Source organism: Danio rerio, chromosome 21 (assembly GCF_052040795.2).
Source record: "Danio rerio strain M-AB ecotype USA chromosome 21, GRCz13ab, whole genome shotgun sequence".
Lineage (NCBI taxonomy): Eukaryota > Metazoa > Chordata > Actinopteri > Cypriniformes > Danionidae > Danio > Danio rerio.
In genome coordinates, this window is record NC_141041.1 from 50,280,001 (window position 1) to 50,303,128 (window position 23,128).

The 23,128-nt window shown below is 38.4% G+C and overlaps 1 protein-coding gene and 2 long non-coding RNA genes across 4 annotated transcripts in view; 2 read left to right on the plus strand and 1 right to left on the minus strand.

The window, feature by feature from the left end:
* gabra3 (gamma-aminobutyric acid type A receptor subunit alpha3) overlaps nt 1–9,842 on the plus strand; it is a 322,972-nt gene extending 313,130 nt beyond the window's left edge. For both annotated transcript variants that reach the window (XM_087301935.1, XM_087301936.1), the window contains exon 10: nt 8,822–9,842. In XM_087301935.1, coding sequence (XP_087158061.1) covers nt 8,822–9,163 — 342 coding nt within the window. In that variant the 3' untranslated portion in view covers nt 9,164–9,842. The remainder of the gene's footprint in view (nt 1–8,821) is intronic.
* Nucleotides 2,888–7,280, plus strand: LOC147838991 (uncharacterized). Its single transcript, XR_015520796.1, has 3 exons — nt 2,888–4,966; nt 5,217–5,533; nt 6,249–7,280. It is a non-coding gene; the product is annotated as an uncharacterized LOC147838991 (long non-coding RNA).
* A 746-nt stretch (nt 9,843–10,588) lies between the features above and the next one.
* LOC147838992 (uncharacterized) lies at nt 10,589–16,683 on the minus strand. Its single transcript, XR_015520787.1, has 2 exons — nt 16,066–16,683; nt 10,589–15,426 (listed from the first exon to the last, which is right to left on the minus strand). It is a non-coding gene; the product is annotated as an uncharacterized LOC147838992 (long non-coding RNA).
* Nucleotides 16,684–23,128: the final 6,445 nt, after the last annotated feature.

Here is a 23,128-nt window from a genome sequence, read left to right on the forward strand (position 1 = left end):
ATGTGTGCACAAAGAAACCAAGACTGGGAAATGAGGAGTGAAGAATGAGTCCATGGGAGTCATTTACAGTCAGACTTAATGACAGATTTTGACTGAAAAGATACTACAGTTACAAACATTGTGTTGGTCAGTGTTTTGTAAACTGTATTTTCTGCTGAATGAATGCATCTGTATGGGCCAAAATATTTAAATGAATTAGTGAACAAGTGAATTAGCAAATGAATTAGTGAACGAGCACAGTAATTCCTCTGAAGGAGTGAATAAGGGAATGAGCAAATTAATGTACAAGGTATTTCTACTCAGATGAATGAATGAATGAATGAATGAATGAATGAATGAATGAATGAATTAATGAATGAATGAATGAATGAATGAATGAATGAATGAATGAATGAATAAGCTAATGAACAAAGAATTTCCTGTTAATGAATAAATAATACACAACATTGTCGTTGCTAGAACCATGCTTTTCTATTTGAGCTACAGAAAGACATGCATTCATAAATGAAAGTGAATGAGTGAACAAGTGAATAAAGGAACAAGTGAATTACTACTACAACTAATTACTTGGTTAACAAACACAGTATTTATGTAAGTGAGGGAATGAATGAATGAATGAATGAATGAATGAATGAATGAATGAATGAATGAATGAATGAATGAATGAATGAATGAATGAACAATTCCCTGTGAATGAATGAATAAATAAATAAAAAATGTATGTTATGCAAGTGCATGAAAAAATGAACAAACAAGCAGAGTATTTCATGTGTATGAATGAATTAATGCATAAAATATTTCCTGTGAGTGAATGAACAAATTATTTCCTGAGTAAGTGAATTAGTGAGTGAGTGTACGAACAAAAAAATGAATGAATAAACATGTTGTTTCATGAGAGTTACTGAATGAACATGGTATTTCCAGTGAGTGAATGAATTAATTAATGAATTGACAGTGTTTTATGCAAGTGAATGATGAATGAATAAAAAACAGAATTTCCTGTGTTGAGTGAGTGAGTGAATTAAAAAATGAAAGAGCACATTATTTTCTGAGTGAATGAATGAATGAATGAATGAATAAATAAATAAACAAATTAATGAACAATATTTCCTGTGAGAGGTGAACAAGCAAATAAATAAACAGTATTTTCAGTGAATGAATGAATGAATGAATGAATGAATGAATGAATGAATGAATGAATGAATGAATGAATGAATAAATGAATGAATGAATGAACGAACAATAATTTCTTGTGAGTGAAAAAACGAATGAATGAGCAAATTAATGAGCAGTATTACCTGTGAGTGACTCAATAAATATGTCAATGGACAGTATTCCGTGTGAGTGAGTGAGTGAGTGAGTGAGTGAGTGAGTGAGTGACTGAGTGATGAAATAAATGAACAAATCAGCAGTATTTTATGTGAGAGAATGAATGAGTAAATGACCAAAAGAACAAACACAGTATTTTACGTGAATGAATGAATTAATTAATTAATGAAAAGAACAAACAAATGAGCGAATTGACGGAAGCACGAACGGATAGACAAACAATATGTCATGTAAATGTATGAATGAATGAATGAATGAATGAATGAATGAATGAATGAATGGACTGAGTTTTCCAAAGTGAATGAATAACCAAAGTATTTTCCCTGAAGTGAAAATTGTATTTAACATCTTTAGACGACTGTAAAAACGTTACACAATATTTCAGGGTTTGTTTGTTTGTTTGTTTGTTCCATAAGAATATGACTGTGCAGTTTAAAGTATTATTGTATCTAGATATTTATTGATGAAAGCCACAAGCACCACAATAAAAATATTGAAGGATTATGATGACCAGGATATCGCCGCAGTGGCCTAGTAATCATTTCTAATACCTAATAGCAACCATACAAGAATACATTAAAGCTCTAAAACACTTCACCACAGCAATACGGCAGTGAGTTTTCCTCCAGTAAGCATCACTTTTATCTAGTTTATTCTAATAACAGTCAAGCAAGCAGATTCTCTAACCTACTTTATCAACACCACTCCTGTCCTGTAAAGCTGACTCTACATGTTAAATCATAGATGATCACTTCTTCACCCAGAACTGCACTCCTGTCATCCACTTTTTTTTTCTGTACAAACCATCAGAGGCTGTATAACGAAGCAATATTGTGCACTGAAGACAGTAGAAGAGGATTATAGCATCTGGTAACATTAAACATGACTACTGCTACAAAAACCATCAGTGTGTAACGTAATTAAATGTTTAAATATGCTTGTTAAATATGTGTACTTACACAGCATACGAAAACCTCTGACGCAATCAAATCACTAGTGTAGCCTAAATTCACCATTTTGGTCAATATTTACGCACTTAAAATAAAGTTTCGACAAGCACTGAGATATTTATTAGCAGAATCGAGTAATTTAGTAATTGATCAAGAATAGCTTATTTTAAAAAAAAAAAGTAGTTTAAACTTAAAAATCTTAACTTAAAACACCAAAAATCACTTATTGTTGATATTTCCCTCTCTTAATTTAATAATAATAAATAAATAAATAAATAAATAAATAAATAAATAAATAAATAATTGTAAAATTAAATAAAATTAAATAAATAAATAAATAGTTCAAGTTTAAGTTCAAGTTCTATTTATTTATATAGCACGTTTCCAACTGCCACAGGGCAAATAAAAATAAATAAATAAATAAAAATAAATATAAAATTAAATTAAAAAATTAATAAAAAATTTATTAAATAAATAAATAAATAAATAAAAATATAAAATTAAATAAAAAATAAATAAATAAATAAATAAATAAATAAATAAATAAATAAATAAAAATATAAAATTAAATAAAAAATAAATAAATAAATAAATATGAGCAAAATTCAGGAGAAACAAAAATGTATGAAAATTTGTTGAAATGTTTGTATTTTTTGTCAAATGTAAAGTTTGTAATTTTTTCCAATTTTTCACATGCATTTAAATGTATCATCTTTCTATTTCTAATGATGTTCGATAGCTAAAATATAATTTAATAAATATATATGTTTAATAAATCTGTTTTGTTCAAATGCACCAACATATATGACTTGTATACATTGAGAAATGGTGAGTATACTCATTTATGTTCAGCTCTGTAGTTTGAACATAGTTTTGAGTGCCCCACATTAGCAGAATCTTGCTTTTACATAGAACAAAAGTAAATGACCACTGGTCAGTGAGTCCATGCATGCCTGCTGAATATTTCAGCACTTCAGACGCCATGCGAGAGCTTTGTGTGGACTGGTGCTTTTATTTTTAGATCTTAACCTTTTAGCCTCAGTGTTAAACAATGACTCGAGTGCTGGGTTAAATTCCATTACAGTACACAAGAAATCAAAACTAACCATATTGATTTTGTTAGCTCACATTGCTAGTTTTGTGGTGAAAAATTCATCTGTGCATGTCATTGATCTAAAACTGAGATCTGAAAATGCACTTCCAGTATGTTTTCAGTTAAATTCGTAGATAAGGGCTGAATCCGAAATTGCATACTTCCATACTATACAGTACACTAAAATCAGTATTCGAGTCGAGTAGTATATCCGAATTCATAGAAAATCAGTATGGGAGAAGTACCTGGATGACCTACTACTCCCGGTGAGATTCTAAAGTGTGCATCCTATGCCATGACGCCCCGTGAGAGAATTCATGAATGGGAATTTAGCAACGCAACTCATGACCAAATGGCAGATGTAGTACGTCCAAGTCCTATTTATACTATTTAAAACATTCTTTTCTAATGGCAAAGTGGTACATTTAAATTAAAATGCAGTACCTACTGAGTAGTCGGCAGTTTCAGACGCAGCCTTCGTCTGTCTAAGGTATTGGGCGTGGCTAACATACTTAACCACTCCCTTCCAGCTGTCAGTTTTGACATCAAACAGAAATGGTGAGGAGGAGGAGTCTGCTAGGTTGTAATAACTCCTCAAACCCTTTTCTCCATGTTTCTGAATGAAACGCCTACTTTACCACATCCAATCAGCTCGCAGTATAAATAAAACAAGCCACGCCCACTTTTCTTGTTTAATATTCTGTTTCTCTAGGAAGTGCATCACAATACGAAAGAAAAAATGGTTGCAGCTTCTGGTTCAGGCAGACTTTAAAGAATATTTGGCGTGCAAAATATCAGCAGCAGCAACTTCAGATGTAATGCGCACAAATATGCATGCATTTGGATGAATCTGGAGAGCTTCAGTGTTTGTTTCTAGCTGTGTTTCTGCTTCCAGAGGCTCGGTTTGTTTACTGGCATGCAGTGTCTCCTGCTGCACTGTTTCTGAGTCAAGAATGCTGGTTGGAAATCCCTACAGAGACCTGGAAGCTTCTCCTATGGTGTCTCCCAGTGTGCAGAACGCAGTGGTTGCTAGCAGGGCTTATTTACCATGTTGTCATTTTTCATCTACAGTATGACGGATTCTGTGAACATGCATTCGTTTAGCGTGTTCTAGCTCACAACCATGTCATCTCCAATTTTACAATTCCGCAAAAGATTTTCAAAAATATATAAAATCCAGGTAAATCTCAATGGTTGCAGTGCAACTTTCTTTTACGCTTGCTTCTGAAAACACTATTGGTTGGTTTTAGGAAAAGGCTTAGCTCAGTGGTTCACTAGCTGATCCATACAACAAGCTCCGCCTTCTGCTGGACATGTATAAGAAAGATGTGTGTCTGAAACGTACAACAAAACATTAAGTAACGTATTTCAAATTTACTAAAGTGTAAACAGTACTCTCTAGTGAATTTGTCATCTGAAAAATGTAGACAGCGCCATCTAGTACCTTAAGTAACATATTACAGATTCGCACAAATGAAGACAGCGCCCTCTAGTACCTTAAGTAGCGTATTTCACATTCACAAAATGTAGACAGCGCCCTCTAGTACCTTAAGTAGCGTATTTCACATTCACAAAATGTAGACAGCGCCCTCTAGTACAGCAGGTAATGTATTACAGATTCACACAAATGTAGACTAGTACACTAGTTAATGTATTTCAGATTCACACAAATGAAGACGGCGCCCTCTAGTAGCCTAAGTAATGTATTTCACATTCACAAAATGTAGACAGCGCCCTCTAGTACACTAAGTAAAGTATTTTACATTCACAAAATGTAGACAGCGCCCTCTAGTACACTAAGTAACGTATTACAGATTCACACAAATGTAGACAGCGCCCTCTAGTACACTAAGTAACGTATTACAGATTCACACAAATGAAGACAGCGCCCTCTAGTACCTTAAGTAGCGTATTTCACATTCACAAAATGTAGACAGCGCCCTCTAGTACCCTAAGTAACGTATTACAGATTCACACAAATGAAGACAGCGCCCTCTAGTACACCAGGTAATGTATTTCACATTCACACAACTGAAGACAGCGCCCTCTAGTAGCTTAAGGAATGTATTTCACATTCACAAAATGTAGACAGCGCCCTCTAGTACACTAAGTAAAGTATTTTACATTCACAAAACGTAGACAGCGCCCTGTAGTACACTAAGTAACGTATTACAGATTCACACAAATGAAGACAGCGCCCTCTAGTAGCTCAAGTAACGTATTTCATATTCACAATGTAGACAGCGCCCTCTAGTACACCAGGTAATGTATTACACATTTACACAAATGAAGACAGCGCCCTCTAGTACCTTAAGTAGCGTATTTCACATTCACAAAATGTAGACAGCGCCCTCTAGTACCCTAAGTAACGTATTACAGATTCACACAAATGAAGACAGCGCCCTCTAGTACACTAGGTAATGTATTTCACATTCACACAACTGAAGACAGCACCCTCTAGTAGCTTAAGGAATGTATTTCACATTCACAAAATGTAGACAGCGCCCTCTAGTACACTAAGTAAAGTATTTTACATTCACAAAATGTAGACAGCGCCCTCTAGTACACTAAGTAACGTATTACAGATTCACACAAATGAAGACAGCGCCCTCTAGTAGCTCAAGTAACGTATTTCATATTCACAATGTAGACAGCGCCCTCTAGTACACCAGGTAATGTATTACACATTTACACAAATGAAGACAGCGCCCTCTAGTACCTTAAGTAGCGTATTTCACATTCACAAAATGTAGACAGCGCCCTCTAGTACCCTAAGTAACGTATTACAGATTCACACAAATGAAGACAGCGCCCTCTAGTAGCTCAAGTAACGTATTTCATATTCACAATGTAGACAGCGCCCTCTAGTACACTAGGTAATGTATTTCACATTCACAAAATGTAGACAGCGCCCTCTAGTACACTAAGTAACATATTACAGATTCACACAACTGAAGACAGCGCCCTCTAGTAGCTTATGTAATGTATTTCACATTCACAAAATGTAGACAGCACCCTCTAGTACACTAGGTAATGTATTTCACATTCACACAACTGAAGAAAGCGCCCTCTGGTAGCTTAATTAATGTATTTTGCATTCACAAAATGTAGACAGCGCCCTCTAGTACCCTAAGTAATGTATTTTAGATTCACAAAAATGTAAACATCACCCTCAAGTGGATTTGTAATCAGAAACATACAAAAAAAAAACACACCCTAAACAACATTTTAAATTCACAATATTGTAGACAGCGCCCTCTAGTGGATTTGTCACCAGAAACGTGCAACAAAACACAACCTAAGTAACGTATTTCAGATTCACAAAAAATCTAGACAGCGCCCTCTAGTGGTTTTGTGATCTGAAACATGCCACATAACATACTCCATTCTAATGTGTTTTATTTTTCTTAAAAATTTCAGCTGAAGCACATATTTGTGATGATCCTGGGCTGTTTAAAGCCCTTATAAAATCAAAATGACTAAACTCGCTTTGTTAGCTCACATGGCTATTCCCAAAGTGAATAATTAATCCATGCAAGTTAATCCACAGTAAAAAAAAAAAAAAAAAAAAAAAAGTTTGCCCTGGAGCACTAAAATAAAATCCTTCCCTCTAATCTGTTTTAGCAGTAAATATGCCACATCACTGAAGTAAAATGTGTAGGAATTCTCTTTTTTAACTGGGGTTTATGAATACAATGCATTATATCGCCCAAATGTTTATTGAATTCACAAGCTTACTTCAAAATCTTAAATAATATCTCTGTTTGCTTTATAGTACACAGTAGGTGGAGATTGCTTGATACCATTTTCCATCTGTTTTTACCTTATCAACATTTTGACAAAATCCCTAGCCTGTTGTCTCGGGTTTGAGGTTTAATAAAATGCTTCTGAGATAAGACGTGTCTCACAAGAGCCCAGTGGACCAAAATCTTTGTCAAATGCAAACTGCAAATGCTCAGCCTGCAGTAACAATCCTAGATGAACACTTACTGATTTGATTTGATTCAAATACACAAATGCTCATTATAAGGAATAGCAAATGAGCAGGATGGAAGCCCAATGAAAATACAAATACAATGTACGCTGCCCTTTATTGTTAACCTAGCACCAGATGCACCAAAATTATAATAATTTGCTGTATCTTTCACATAAGATATGGGAACTATACAGATGGTGCCCTTTTAAATGGTGTATTATCCCCTGTGTGTGTGTTTGTGTACTGTTTCTGGTTTAATCAGTAACACATGTGTCCACACATTATTGTAATTTGGATTTTGAGTTGGATTTAATTGGCGAAATGTCAATACATGAAATATCTCATCAGCACACTGATTAAGGAGTTTTATTGACATTTCAGATCGGATATTCACATATGCATGCTATTATAATTGTGTGGTAGTTGCTGTTGTCTTTGCCTACAGTTAATTTATTACAATTTTACATGTACTGTACAATCATTACTCCAAAGGGTGTCATATTGTGTGCCGTAATGGAAAACATGGATTTATTGAAGTGTCTGGAGTTTAAGCTCAAAACTTTTACATTTAAATGTACCACAAAACTCCAAAACATCCCTGCTGAAAAATCCAGCTTAAACCAGCCTACGCTGGTTGGCTGGATTTAGCTGGTTGACCAAGCCGGTTTTAGAGGGGTTTTGACCATTTCCAGGCTGAATTCCAGCTATTTCCAGCCTGGTCTTAGCTGGTCAGGCTGGGAGATGACCAGCTAAAACCAGCTTGACCAGCCTAATCAGGCTGGTCAAGCTGGTTTTAGTTGGTTTTAGCTGGTCATTTTCCAGCCTGACCAGCTAAGACCAGGCTGGAAATGGCTGGAAACCAGCCTGGATATGGCCAAAACCCCTCTTAAACTAGGCTGGTCAACCAACTAAAACCAGCCAACCAGCTTAGGCCGGTTTAAGCTGGATATTTTAGCAGGGATCATGTAAGACAGGGGTGTCCACACTCGGTCCTGGAGGGCCAGTGTACTGGAGAGTTTAGCTCCAATCCTAATCAAACACCCCTGAACAACCTAATCAAGCTCTTAGGTATACTAGAAACTTCCAATCAGGTGTGTTGAAGCAAGTTGGCGCTAAGATCAGCAGGACACCGGCCCTCCAGGACCGACTTTGGACACCCCTGATGTAAGAGAAGCAATGCTGCAGTGGTAATTTTGTCCAGCAGAGGACGCTGCAACTCATAACGTGGCTTCATTTGACTGGTTTATTGATTAAAAACTGAACCTAGACAAGAGTAGAACACCATTATTATAAATAATCAAAAGTGATAATATTTAAATGTTGTGTAATTGCATTATTTGAGAGGTGAGCATTATGATATGGTAAAGAAGGCTACGCCGGATCATCCTCATGCACTCAATGTAGTCGGCACTTTCTTTCCTTTTAATGACCATACATTCATAATCATATTGTTTCCCTTTGATTCTTCCACAGAGACGAGAATCTGCGTCTTTCTCCAAGAAAACCAACAACACTTTTAACATCGTGGGCACAACTTACAGCATGAGTGTGGTCAAAGATCCCGGCCTGACCACCATCTCCAAGAGCGCCACGCCCACCACATCTACTCCACCTCAGCCCGTTCGGGAGGTCCGGCTGCCCAAAATGGATGGAGAATACGTGCCGGAAGGAAGAAAATCATACAACCGGGTCAGCAAAGTGGACAAGATCTCCCGTATCATCTTTCCAGTGCTCTTCTTCATCTTTAATCTGGGGTACTGGGCTACGTATGTCAACAGAAAGCCCACCATCGAGCGGTCCAGCCCACCTAAATGAACCAAAACAACACTGATTAACACAAAAAAACTGCCAGTCCAGTCTTAATCAGCATCATGATGCTACTGTCTTTAAAACAATACGTTTTTTTTTCACAATTTGTAGAGTGTGTTTGTTTGTTTATCCAGATTTAAATGTGCCATTTCCTTGTGCTGCATGAAGTAGAACTAATCAGTATTAACACTAGATTACTAGCAGGGCCAGACAGAATCTGTGGACATTTGTAGACATTTCTGTGCAGAAATTAGTATAAAATCTGCAGATATATTCGGAGTGATGTCTAGAGTATAGCAACTAAAAACGTAACACATGAAATTTAACGAAAGTACTTTTTAGTTAAGGTTTACAACGCAAAACCAGTTACAGTAGAACTACTTGATTGCTAAACAAAGTCTTTCGTATGTCTACTTAAAGATCGAATAGTATTGCGCATAAATCATATTTGCAAACATTTGCATATCGTCCAATAATATGGCTCTAATTAATAAATAATCTAAATAAGTACAGTTGAAGTCAGAATCATTAGCCCTCATCGATGTTTTTTCACAATTTTTATTTAACGGAAACAAGATTTTGTTTTCAACACATTTCTAAACGTAATAGTTTTAATAACTGATTTCATTTATCTTCACCATGATGACAGCACATAATATTAGATATTCTTCAAGACACTAGTATTCAGCCTAAAGTGACATTTAAAGGCTTAACTAGGGTAATTAGGGTAAAGTTAGGGTAATTATTCATGGTATAACAGTGGTTTGTTCTGTAGAAAATCCAAAACTAATATTGCATAAAGGTGCTAATAATATTGACCTAAAAATGATTTTAAAACAATTAAAAACTGCTTTCATTCTAGCCCAAATAAAACAAATACGACCTTCTCCACAAGAACAAATATTATAGAAAATACTGTGAAAAACATCATTCGGGAACTGTTTTAAAAGCGAGCACAAGACTGCCAGGAGGGCGAATAATTTAGACTTCAACTGCATGTGTTTACACACACATACTTGCATAAGTAAATAAACAGACTCAATGATGGGCTTGAAATATCTGCGCATTTCTGTGGGCGCAGATTCGGTGTGGGCCTATACGCTAGTGTAGTATGAATGACTATTGCTTTCCCACTAAAGCCCTTCCCCAATCCACACACTGTGTATCCGCCGGAGGGAAGCGTCCGTCTTTTTAGCAGCTGTAGCGATGTCCGCAAGCGCATCATTATTAACTCTCTGACGCTCCATAGAGGAATATCAGCTAGAGTTGCGTTCATATCTCTGTGCGTGTGTGTGTGTGTGTGTGTGCATGTGTATGTGTGTATACACTAAAAAATATCCAAAAGTTAGCAGTTTTTTCGTATTTTGTGATTCATGTTTTTATTTTTGCCCATTTATTTCTGCTTTTGAATTGCATTATGGGATCTTGATCTTTCTTCTGATAACGTTTACCCTTTGGAAAGTTGGAAAAAGTGACTTTTATGAACATTTATATTAGTCTGCAGTGCTATATTGTCTGGGTTGGTGTTGTGTATTACGCTACAGAATCCTTGTAATAAACTCCAGCACATTCTCTGTTATTTTACAAACTTATTTCTCTACATATTTTTCCTTATACATTATATTAAGCCAAGCAACTAAAATGAAAGTCACCTGTAGAGTTGAATTTTCCACACCAAAAATAGACAGGGCAGAGATCAACATCCCATGATGCAATTCACAACCGCAAATAAACAGAAACACAAAATACGGCAGCTGTTTATTAACAGATGTGTTTTCCAGTGTATCCGTCTAGTGTCTCCATAGTTGAAGCAGCCTAAGCAGATAAATAAAAAGGGTGTGCCTTTATAACCGCTGGAGCATTCGGCACATGCAGAGCTTATGCCTGCCTAATGGAAGAGTTGGTTGAACTCCCATAGTTTGGTTAGTTGATAGTTAACTGTAAAGGCCTGTTCACACCAAACACAATAGCTATAAATATAACAATAAATATATTTGCATCTACTCTGATGATATTTTCATTTTAGTTTGTGCTTTTTATTCTGCATTACCTCGTTTGGCCAGCAGGTGTGCTACCAGCGCAATTGACCAGTGAATCCAACTCGTTTAATCCAGCCAGTGTGGGTTCTGGTGGTTTGAAAGAACCACCCCTCACTGAAAAAGAATCCTGAATTTGTCCCATACATGAGCTCATATGTCCTATTTTGACTGCTTTTCAATAACAAATTGTGAAAATAACCCATTAAGAAAGGCTTTAAGAGGAATCCTGTGTTGGCTGTCCTTACAGAATTTGGGATGCTGAATTTGGCATGGCGTGATTTCCCGTTCTGAAGTCACACCGTGCCAAAATCTGCATCCCAAATTTTAACAGGAAAGTTGAATGTGTTGGCCAGTTTGTTATTTGCCTAAAAATATTTAAACTTTGACAGATTCTTAATTTTGTACTTTAAAAATAAGCATTGTTTTCATACATCTTTATTCTAAAACTTTAGGAAATGCTTTTGTCACATCAAACAGTGTGTTTTCGATAACCATCCGACAAGCTTCTGTGCTATTTTAAGCACAAAAATAATGCTTAAAATTTCACATACCGAATTTAAACCTTTCTGATTAAATAGCAAATGAGGCGAATAACTACAAAAATGCTAACTTTTTACGAAAACCCCTGCTTTCACCAGGCGGGACACGGGCCTGTAACCTATCTAATTAAACCAATTTACCAATTGTAATCAAGTGTAGTTGAATAAAAACAAATCCGCCGCTTAAAACATATAGTAGAGTAATTGGTGGTTCATTCCACTGTGGCGACCCCTGATAAATCAGGGACTACGCCGAAGGATAGTGAGCGAGTGAGAAAGTGAAACACAAAGACGCTGAAAATAGCACTGAAAACAATTTGCTTACCTGGTTTTGCACAGCTTCCATCTATTTTTACTATTATTTCGCATGGTATAACCAACTGTTTTGTAGATCGTCATTATCTTTATATAAAGTTTTAATGGATTCAGACTGGCTGTTAGTGTTTCCTAGCAGGCACACAACATACAACATGACGTCATAAGACGTCAGTATTGGGTTAGATGTCAGTCATGACATCAGGTGGCCAAAATTCAATGTCTAATCAGCGTCCAAGGACAACATTAATTTGACGTTTAAAACGACGTCAAGTGACGCTGATTTTAGGCTGTGTTGGAAAGTGACCAATATTCAATGTCGAGCCAACATCTTAAACCAACGTCATATTGACGTCACATACTAATAAGACATTTATCCGTCCAACATCTGATAGACGTCATAGTGGTAACGTTAATTTGATGTTTAATAACGACGTCAAGTGACGTTGATTTTAGGCTGTGTTGAAAAGTGACCAAAATTCAATGTCGAGCCAACATCTTAAACCAACGTCATATTGACGTCAAATACTAATAAGACATTTATCTATCAGGTATGTCAGCCAAAATCCAACGTCTGATAGACGTCATAGTGATAATGTCAATTTGTAAGATCATTAAGCCTGGTTTATACTTCTGCGTCAAGTGATCAGCGTGACCCACGATGCATGCAACGTTCGCAGCTGTGCATTTAAACTTCGGCGCGCTGATTCTGTTGCTCTGCATAACACTTCCGAAACACTAGTTGGCAGTGAGGTGTTAATGTTCCTCTGTGTCGAGTTTCTTCGCTGGTGTTTTGTTTTTCTGAATGCTTCCTGAACGTACAACTGGTTCAACATCGCTCATTTTGAGGCCTGAACCGGCGGACGTGCAACAACTTTAACCATGAGGTACTCACAAAACAAAAATTTCCATCCGGAGCTCCTTCACAGAACTCCACACTTGTAAACACTCGCTCCATCGGGCTCGCACGTCTCACGGTCCAACCCACAATCGTCAGTGCTACCAAGCTGACCAATCACAGAGCTTGCGCTATGTATCGTTGCGACTTGTAGTTACATTTCTTGAGAGGTGCACGTCTGCGACACCGACAGCCACGACGAGGCCTATGCGGCCAATGCATAGGCCACACCATAGCATACACGTGCGCTTGACGCAGAAGTATAAATCAGACTTTAGGCATTGATATTTGGTTGATTTTAGGTTGGACATTGACGTCAACACGATTTTCGTGTGCAAACAAAATGCGACGTCCCCACGATGTTGGGGTATAACATCCATCTGACTTCATATTGATGTCCTATACCCCGCAGGGTTATTGTTTATCAGTTCTGAAATTGATTCCAATACTTGTGTTTCCCTTCATCCTTTTCGTTACAGATGTGGTCTGAACTGTTGTTGATTTTTAGTTTTTGTTGTTATCTTTTAAAGTTATCATACTTGATGTGAACAGGCCTTAAGAAGTGAATTATAACACTAAACAGGCTTTAAAGTTGTGAGTTTAGATTTGGGCCTCAGTGTTGGATGCATTTCCATTACCTCACGCTGAAGTGTTAGTGGTTTTCATTTTTACACCGGTGATTTCTCGATTTAAGTACTGAACAATACAGTATTCATGTTTGTGAATGCACTATTTTTATTGTTAATATCTGTACAGTAAAATCTCGTTCATTTTGCAAGATTGCATCATACTGTAATTTCCCATGCGAGACGTTTTAGAAAACGTAGATGTAGTTTCTGTCATGTTAATTTAAGATGATTTGATTATGCATCTGGTTTTGGAAGAACTATCTTCTGCATTCACTTAGAAAGTGCCAGGTTTACATGTGAACTTAAATAGAGTTGCATTTTTGTAGATAAACTAAAAAGTTGCGTAAAGTATGTACTTATGTGACAGCAAGCTATATTAAGCAAAAAAACATTAACTTTATCATTTCACGTGCTTCACGAATCACGAACGTGTGGCTGTTGCTTCAGACACGCTTTCGAAAATCTCACCCGTCACTTAGATAGCGTAGATTAACACATAGGCCTCGCGTTTATTTTTATACTCCAAATAAGATTTTGTCATCATACATTAGGATAAATTAATGCATGACAATCACTTTACTAGTTACATCCCCGCATCCGCCGTTGTGTTTTCCTTCACGTTTAACAGCCATATTCCATATACATGTGTAGATCTCATACGAGCATCGTTAGGGCTAGATCAACCGCTGTGGGTATTGATTGTTGACACAAGTAGTACAAAACATAAATACAACCACATATAAGAAGTATATTTATATAGGAATTTAAATCTATTTATGCTAACTGCATACGTGATAGCATACATGATCTATGTTTTTTACAGTGTAGGGTTGAACCTTTTTAGCATCGCAACAAATGTACAATAAACAACACTTGGGTAGAGCTATGCCGGATCGCATACAGACGTACAGTTTGGTGTACAGTAAATATCATCAACATCTTGAAGACATTTTTCACAATGTCTGTGCTGTGTGTGTGTGTGTGCTATCGGGTAGCGGCATGATAGTTTGTTTAAATATAACATGTGAAAGTGGTCTTTTTTATCTTGGGAAATGTAGTCGTGTTAATTACCAGCCGTTACTTTTGGGTAACTTTGTCAGTATGTTTGACAAATACAGTACATTCAACATTTGGATTGTCACATGCAAATGAAGGCTAATATCAGTGCACTTGCACATGTGGGACATTTATCGCACACGCTTATTGAGTTTATCGACGTTGATGATTAATTCGATCTGATAGAACATCCCTCCGTGACATTAGATGGCGCTAACAGAAATACACAAGGTGGAGGGCTGCGAAACTGTACGCTTCTGACACTCTCGTGTTGCACAGAATAACCCTCTATAACTGCAGCGCACAAACACCTGAGCAGTAAAATAAACTCGCAATCAAATCTTATTTGATCTGCAGTTCATGTGTGCTCATGTAACCCCGCCAGTCCTACACCACCCAACCCACTCTGAGCCAGGATCAAACTGGCAATCTTCCACATGGGAGTCGGTTGCTCTGACTGGGAGACCATAGTGTCTAGCGTCTGTCGCTAGAGCACCTTTAGAGGTCAGAGGAGTGAGGTTTACCTGCACAGCACTTCACTAGCTGGCCTCTGTTACACTCACCCTGCTAAATCCATCCGGGTCACGGCACCAATGTAACCGCTCCTACACCACCCAACATGCTCCGAGCTGGGATCGAACCGGCGATCTTTTGCATGTGAGTCGGTTGCTCTAACAAGGAGGCTAAAGGCCATGGCCTCTAATGTCTGTTGCTAGAGCACCTTTAGAGGTCAGAGTGACCGCTGTATCAATGGTCTTAATGCTGGAGCGCATGACATCGGGTGTTTTTTCCACTAAGAGTTCAAAGGCAACCACTGCATCAATGGTCCTAATGCTGAGGCACACGCTTTTATGCCTGCTGTTTTGCATACGGTGTGCAAACTCACATAACTGGCCGATCACACCAAATGCACTTTTAAGTTTTTAAAAGGCAAGACGCACAGCACTGTCTTTTTGTTGACTTTAGAAAAGAGCAGTTTTGCAAGAAGTATTGGCTGCCGGGCAACCACTGTATCGATGGTCTTAATGCTGGAGCGCATGACATCAGTTGTTTTTTACCACACAGAGTTGTCAGGCAACCACTGTATCAATGGTCTTAATGCTGGAGCGCATGACGTCGGGCATGTTTTCCACACAGAGTTGACTGGCAAGCACTGTATCAATGGTCTCAATGCTGGAGCGCATGACATCAGGGTTTGTTTGTTTTCAGACAGAGTTGACAGGCAACCGCTGTATCAATGGTCTTAATGCTGGAGCGCATGACATTGGTTGTTTTTTACCACACAGAGTTGTCAGGCAACCACTGTATCAATGGTCTTAATGCTGGAGTGCATGACATCAGGGTTTTTTTTTTTTTTCAGACAGAGTTGTCAGGCAACCACTGTATCAAAGGTCTTAATGCTGGAGTGCATGACGTCTGGCATTTTTTCCACACAGAGTTGATAGGCAACCACTGTATACATGGTCTTAATGCTGGAGCGCATGACGTCGGGCATTTTTTCCACACAGAGTTGATAGGCAACCACTGTATACATGGTCTTAATGCTGGAGCGCATGACGTCGGGCATTTTTTCCACACAGAGTTGATAGGCAACCACTGTATACATGGTCTTAATGCTGGAGCGCATGACATCGGGCATTTTTTCCACACAGAGTTGATAGGCAACCACTGTGTCAATGGTTTTAATGCTAAGACACATGCTTTTATGCCTGCTGTTTTGCATATCGGTGATCATGCCAATTGCACTTTTTAGTTTTGAAAACGCAAGAAAGCGCACAGCACTGCTTTATTGTCGACATAAAAAAAAAAACAGTTTTGCGAGCAGGCAAGCACTGTATTATTGGCCTTAATGCTGGAGTGCATGACATCAGGCATTTTTTTTCCACACAGAGTTGACTGTTTCTCAGAGAATGCTCTGTTAAAAAAAAAATGCTTATGTTTGTAGAACCTGAGGCATTCGGGGCATACATTAAGCAAGCAAAAAGCTTTCTGCCAATGCAAAACTACTTAAAAACGGCCCCTCTCACTGCAAAAAAAATACATTCGGTGTAATGTAATGTGTATTTTTTGTAATGTGTATTTATATAGCGCATTTATTGTGTATGGCCATACACCCAAAGCGCTTCACAATTATGAGGGGGGGTCTCTCCACACTACCACCAGTGTGCAGCATCCACTTGGATGATGCGACGGCAGCCACAGGACAACGGCGCCAGTGCGCTCACCACACACCAGCTATAGGTGGAGTGGAGAGACAGTGATCGAGCCAATTCGGTGGAAGGGGATGATTGGGAGGCCATGATCGTAAGGGCCGATAGAGGGACTTTGGCCAGGACACCGGGGTTACACCCCTGCTCTTTCACGAGAAGTGCCATGGGATTTTTAATGACCGCAGAGAGTCAGGACCTCGGTTTAACGTCTCATCCGAAAGACGGCGCCCACTGACAGTATAGTGTCCCCTTCACTTTTACTGGGGCATTAGGACTCACACAGACCACGGGTTGAGCGCCCCCTGCTGGCCTCACTAACACCACTTCCAACAGCAACCTAGTGTTCCCTAGTAGTCTCCCATCCAGGTACTAACCAGGCTCAGCCCTGCTTAGCTTCAGTGAGTAACCGGTCTTGGGCTGCAGGGTGATATGGCTGTGGCATCGGGGCTTTGTGCTAGGTTCATACCAAACACAGAATTAATTACATGCAAAGTCCATGCAAACTGCTAGAGGTGAATCATCGCTGTGTGCCCATGAACGTCGAATTTACCTTAATCACTTCAGCCATGCAGGTTCATGCTAAAATTGACATGAAGGGAAAAACATCCTCCGAGTAAACTAGAGCAAGTGACATTTGGTGTGAACACAGCATTAGTGTGCTTTGTGGAGTTGCAAGGCATTATAAATCGGCAATAATCATGCGCAATAATCGTCCCAGTGTGTAAGAGTCTTTACGAAAAGCAGAATACAGGCTAAATTTCCCACTGACGCTAATTTAGCACTGATTTAGCCCCCCTTGTATTCCACATGTGTATTTTCTGTATTTCGTCGAATGGTTTGCGTCTCGGTGAACAACACTAGCCTAACTTCAGCTCCGCCAGATGTACAAGCCTGTGTGCACTTTTCTGAACGCGTACTGTGAAGAGGCAGATGTACATCTGCAAGGCTCCCTGTACATACTGTAATAAGTAGAAGAAGAAAAAAATCCAGCGATATTTGCTGCATGTCCCAAAGCATCCGGTTAGTGGAGCCATGTAGATGTTTTCTTCTCCAGTTAGCTGGATTCTTTCCACATCGTCCGGGTTTGATATGTGGCTTGTTCATTCCAAAAAAAGCCTTATTTTTGTCATTGTATAATAAACGGCAGCGAGAAACCAGGCTTCAATAATAATGCTATAGTATACATTGTCTTCAAAGGACAGTGGGTTTGTTTTGACATCAATCTTGTGCCTCTTGATGGTTCGTCATGTCATGCGTGTTGTTCTCTGGCGCATGCTAGATATTTCGTTATGTCGTGTTACACTGTGATTCAGTACCGAAAGGTTAATAAAACAAGGACATAGGCGACATAGACCTTGTCTTAGGGAATGACTGAAATCCCACTGACTCTTATTAGGGCGACACTTCTTGACTTGCGGTTTGAGTCACCTTGAAGGTGGGGAATGACTTTCTGACATGCCAGATGATTCAATATCCTCTATATCGGTGCAATTGCCAGACACAAGTCACGTCATTACTAGGATATGCATCACGGACATATATATACGTTTACAATAAAAGTCTTCAGACCAGAAAAGAGAGTCAACATTCAGTTTCAGTAAAGTGCAGTGCTGGAGCCTCAAAACAAACTGCTTTGTTGACGACTTCTGTCTCGGCCATACATCATGATTATAGCCAAATTATCAGCGGTGCCAAATGACTTTTAGAGAGGAGTTTGACTCGGTTTGATTCGGTGGGTGGGTGGGTGTATATATACAGAAGCATTGCTTTTGCATTATCCAGCACATTCAGCAACCCTGTGATGATAGAGGATCTTCGGTGTAAAGCCGCTGAGCAGTCACTGCCCTCAGTACAGTGCATTGTGCCAAACTGCCCCAAGTGTTTAGAGCAGGTAAAAGAAGAAGTTTGGTCAATTCTTTGCATTTTAAGGCTGACTTTATTTATATTTTGTGTAGTTATGGCAAAGAAAGGTTGTTTTTTTGCTTACAATGCATTGAAAAGGAGTTTTATTCCCCGCCACATCTTTGATTGTATAAAACAATGCAAATATATTCTGTGCAATCATGTAAATGAGACCAATCCCTACTGAAAAAACAGCTTAAACCAGCCTAGGCTGGTTGGCTGGTTTTAGCTGGTCGACCAGGCTGGTTTTAGAGGGGTTTCCAGCCATTTTCAGCATGGTCAGGCTGGGAGATGACCAGCTGAAACCAGCTCGACCAGCCTAGTCAGGCTGGTAGCCCAGCCAGAACTAGCTATGTCCAGCTTAAATCAGGCTGTCTAGATGGTTTTAGCTGGTCATTGTCCAGCCTGACCAGCTGAGACAAGGCTGGAAATGGCTGGAAACCAGCCTGGAAGTGGCCAAAACCCCTCTAAAACCAGGCTGGTCAACCAGCTAAAAACCAGCCAACCAGCCTAGGCCGGCTTAAACTGGATATTTCAGCAGGGAAGGCAGTTGATTTTGCAGATTACTACATGGCTCTTGTGAATACTTGATTCTGATTGGTCAACCACAACATTTCGGTGTATGTAATATATGTTCTCATATAACTGATTAAGTGAAGTTTATTTAGAAACTAATTTCGAAAGAATCACATGCTTATGATTGACCACAAGCTAATGCATTATTCACTAAATTTATTATTCCTGACTCACTATAAACATACCTGTTTATAAAATCCAGGAGATGTTTTCCAGGGGTCCGCTCAAATACAATAGCAGTGGGGGGTGGGGGAGGGGGGTGGTTGCACACGCAAAGTCAAGAGCGGGGGGGAAGGTGTGCACGAACTGAAGAACAGGGAACGGGTTTGATGGTTGCATGTTGGGTTTGCACATAGGGAAGGGGGGTGAATAGAGTTCTAGGAGTTTTCCGGGAGACAGAACAACACAGGAAAAGGGCGTGGCTAATCAGAATCAACTATTCCAAAGAAGCATTTAATAATAATACTACAACTAACCCCATTCTTTAAGTCTGTACATACACTACCTGACAAAAGTCTTGTCGCCTATCCAAGTTTTATGAACAGCAAATAATAACTTGACTTCTAGTTGATCATTTGGTATCAGAAGTGGCTTATATGAAAGGCAAAGGCCTCTAGATTTTGCTTATTTGAGCTCAATAAAATCTGATCATGTCTTGATGTTGACTGATTTGATGAGGACAGTGCGGTCTGACTCTGCTCAGACTAAAGTCTCATCACTGTACAGAAATAATGTCCAGTTTAGAATATAAAGTCCTGCTGCAGTGGAGACAGAATGAATATTGTGTCTGACTCCATCATGAGCTTGGAGGACTGCATCCATACATCTCTGACATGACTCAAATCACTGATTAATAAAGTCATCTGGAATGAAGAAGAAAGCCGTGCAGGACTCCCAGAGTTCATCAAGACTCTTTGTGTTCATCTTCAATGCCGCCTCCTTCATCATACCCCAGACATGCTCAATAATGTTCATGTCTGGTGACTGGGCTGGCCAATCCTGGAGCACCTTGACCTTCTTTCAGGAGCTTTGATGTGGAGGCTGATGTATGAGCAGGAGCGCTATCCTGCTGGAGAACTGTCCCTCTCCTGTGGTTTGTAATGTAATGGGCAGCACAAATGTCTTGATACCTCAGGCTGTTGATGTTGATCTCTCGCACACCCCCATGCTGAATGTAACCCCAAACCATAATTTCTCCTTCATCAAACTTGACTGATTTCTGTGAGATCTTGCTCCATGCTGGTTCCAGTAGGTCATCTGCAGTATTTGTGATGCTTGGGATGCAGATCAACAGATGATCCAGCAGAGAAATCCACCTTCTGACACTTTAACAAATGATCAACTAGAAGTCAAATTATTATTGGTTGCTCTCACGACTCTTGCAAGACGTTTGTCAGGTAGTATACATGCATAGAGAATAATTCCAATATCCAATATCATGTGTTGGTCTTCAGACCCTTCTGCTTTCAGATTTGATCTTCTGAAATCTTTCAAAGCTTCTTCTGCGGATAGACGGGGATTCAAGACCAAACAATAAGAATTACACAGTTTTACAGTGTTTATGCTTCATCAAGCTCCTACAGGTCTTTGTTTTCTTTGTACCACGCATGTTGCAATAGATTTCAATTACATCTGAAGCCCGTACGTTTCCGCAGTGCACCCTGGGTAATTGCATATTATAATTGTGAGATTGCGTATTTGGCTTAAGTGTGAAGATTTCTGTGAGGTGTGTACAATATATGGACTTCTACATTCGCAGTGTCTTAATGTTCGGCCAATTTGTATTAAATAATTGGAGCAAATTTTGTGAGGTTGCACTTTATTTCGGGATTTCCTTGTTACGGTACAACAGCCCTGGGTGATATTAATTAGGGTTGGGATTAGGATATGGTTTGGGGTTATTGCATGTGCATAATGTACTGTTATTACATGTAGCAAGGACTGAAGTAAAGTGTTACGCTTTGTAAAAGCTAAGGAATTCGTTTGGTCATTGAGATAATGACTCTCCTGCCACTGTGTAGCTCTATCAAAGACCGTCAGAAATGTTGTTTCTGTTAACCTAAGGTGTTTTGCTCTTATTTTTGTTGTGAAAGTTTGTTTGTGGAGCTAATGACAGTATTCTAGTGTTGTTGTTTTTTTTTATCTTCATGTGTCCTGGTTTGCTGTTCTTTAAGTTTGAATAAATATTCAGCTCTTTCGGTTTTGTGTCGTTTGTTTGTTTGTTTGTTTGTTTGTTTGTTTGTTTGTTTGTTTGTTTGTTTGTGTGTGTGTGTGTGTGTGTGTGTGTGTGTGTGTGTGTGTGTGTGTGTGTGTGTGTGTGTGTGTGTGTGTGTGTGTGTGTGTGTGTGTGTGTGTGTGTGTGTGTGTGTGGTCTTGCTGTTCTTGTATGGTCTTTTTTTGGTCCCACTTTATATTAAGTGTCCTTAACTACTATGTACGTACATCAAAAAAATAAATACAATGTACTTACTGTGTTTATAATGTATTTGAGAACACTTGTGGTGCTTTTGAGTTGGGATAGAGGTTGGGTTATGGACAGGTTTGGTGGTATGAGTAGGTTTAAGGGTGGGTTAAGGTGTAAGGGATGGTCAACAGTGTATTTACAAATGTAATTACAGAAGTTAATTACCTACATGTATTTAATCAAGCATAAATACACAGTAAATGCATGTATTTACACAATAAGTACATTGTAACAAACTATTAATTCTTGTGTAAGTACATATTAGTTAAGGCCATTTAATATAAAGTGGGACCCTTTTTTTATAGTTCCTGTGCGAGAGTTGTGTTTAGGGGTAAAATACACTTAAATCACTGGTAATTTACAAGGAATTAAATGTTTTTGAAAATGTTGCTGTGAAGGTTGGGTTTAGGGGTAAATTACACATAAATGACTCATAATTTACACAGAATGATGGGTCCTGCTTTATATTAAGTGGCCTTAACTAATGTGTACTTACACAGGAATTAATAGCTTGTTACAATGTACTTATTGTGTAAATACATGTATTTACTATGTACTTATGCTTGATTAAATACATGTATGTAATTACATCTGTAATTAACTTCTGTAATTACATTTGTAAATACACTGTTGACCATCCCTCACACCTTAACTCACCCTTAAACCTACAAACACCACCAAACCTGTCCAAAACCTAACCTCTATCCCAACTCAAAAGCACCACAAGTGTTCTCAAATACATTATAAACACAGTAAGTACATTGTATTTATTTTTTGATGTAAGTACATATGAGTTAAGGACACCTAATATAAAGTGGGACCGAATGATGTATTCTTGAAAATGTTCCTGCAAGGGGTAAATTACATTTAAATTACTCCTAATTTACACCGAATGAAGTATTTTTTCGAAAGTGGGAGGGTTGTTTTAAGAGGTAAATTGCACAGAAATTACTCAGAATTTGAATTACTCACAATTTCGCAAATGTTTCTCTGAGGGTGGGGTTTAGGGGTAAATTTCACACAAATTTCTCATGGATTACACTACATTAAGTATTATTTTTAAATGTGTTCCTGTTGTGTGGTCTGGGTTTTAGGGGTAAATTACTCATAGATTTCTCATGGATTACACTAAATTAAATATTATTTTTAAATGTGTTCCTGTTGTGTGGCCTGGGTTTTAGGGGTAAATTACCCTTAAATTACTCATAGATTAAACAGATTTAAGTATTTTTGAAAATGTTCCTGTGAGGGTTGGATTTAGGGATGCATTACATTTAAATTACTCAGAAATTACACAGAATGAAGTATTGTTGATAACAGAGGTGGGACCAAGTCATTGTTTG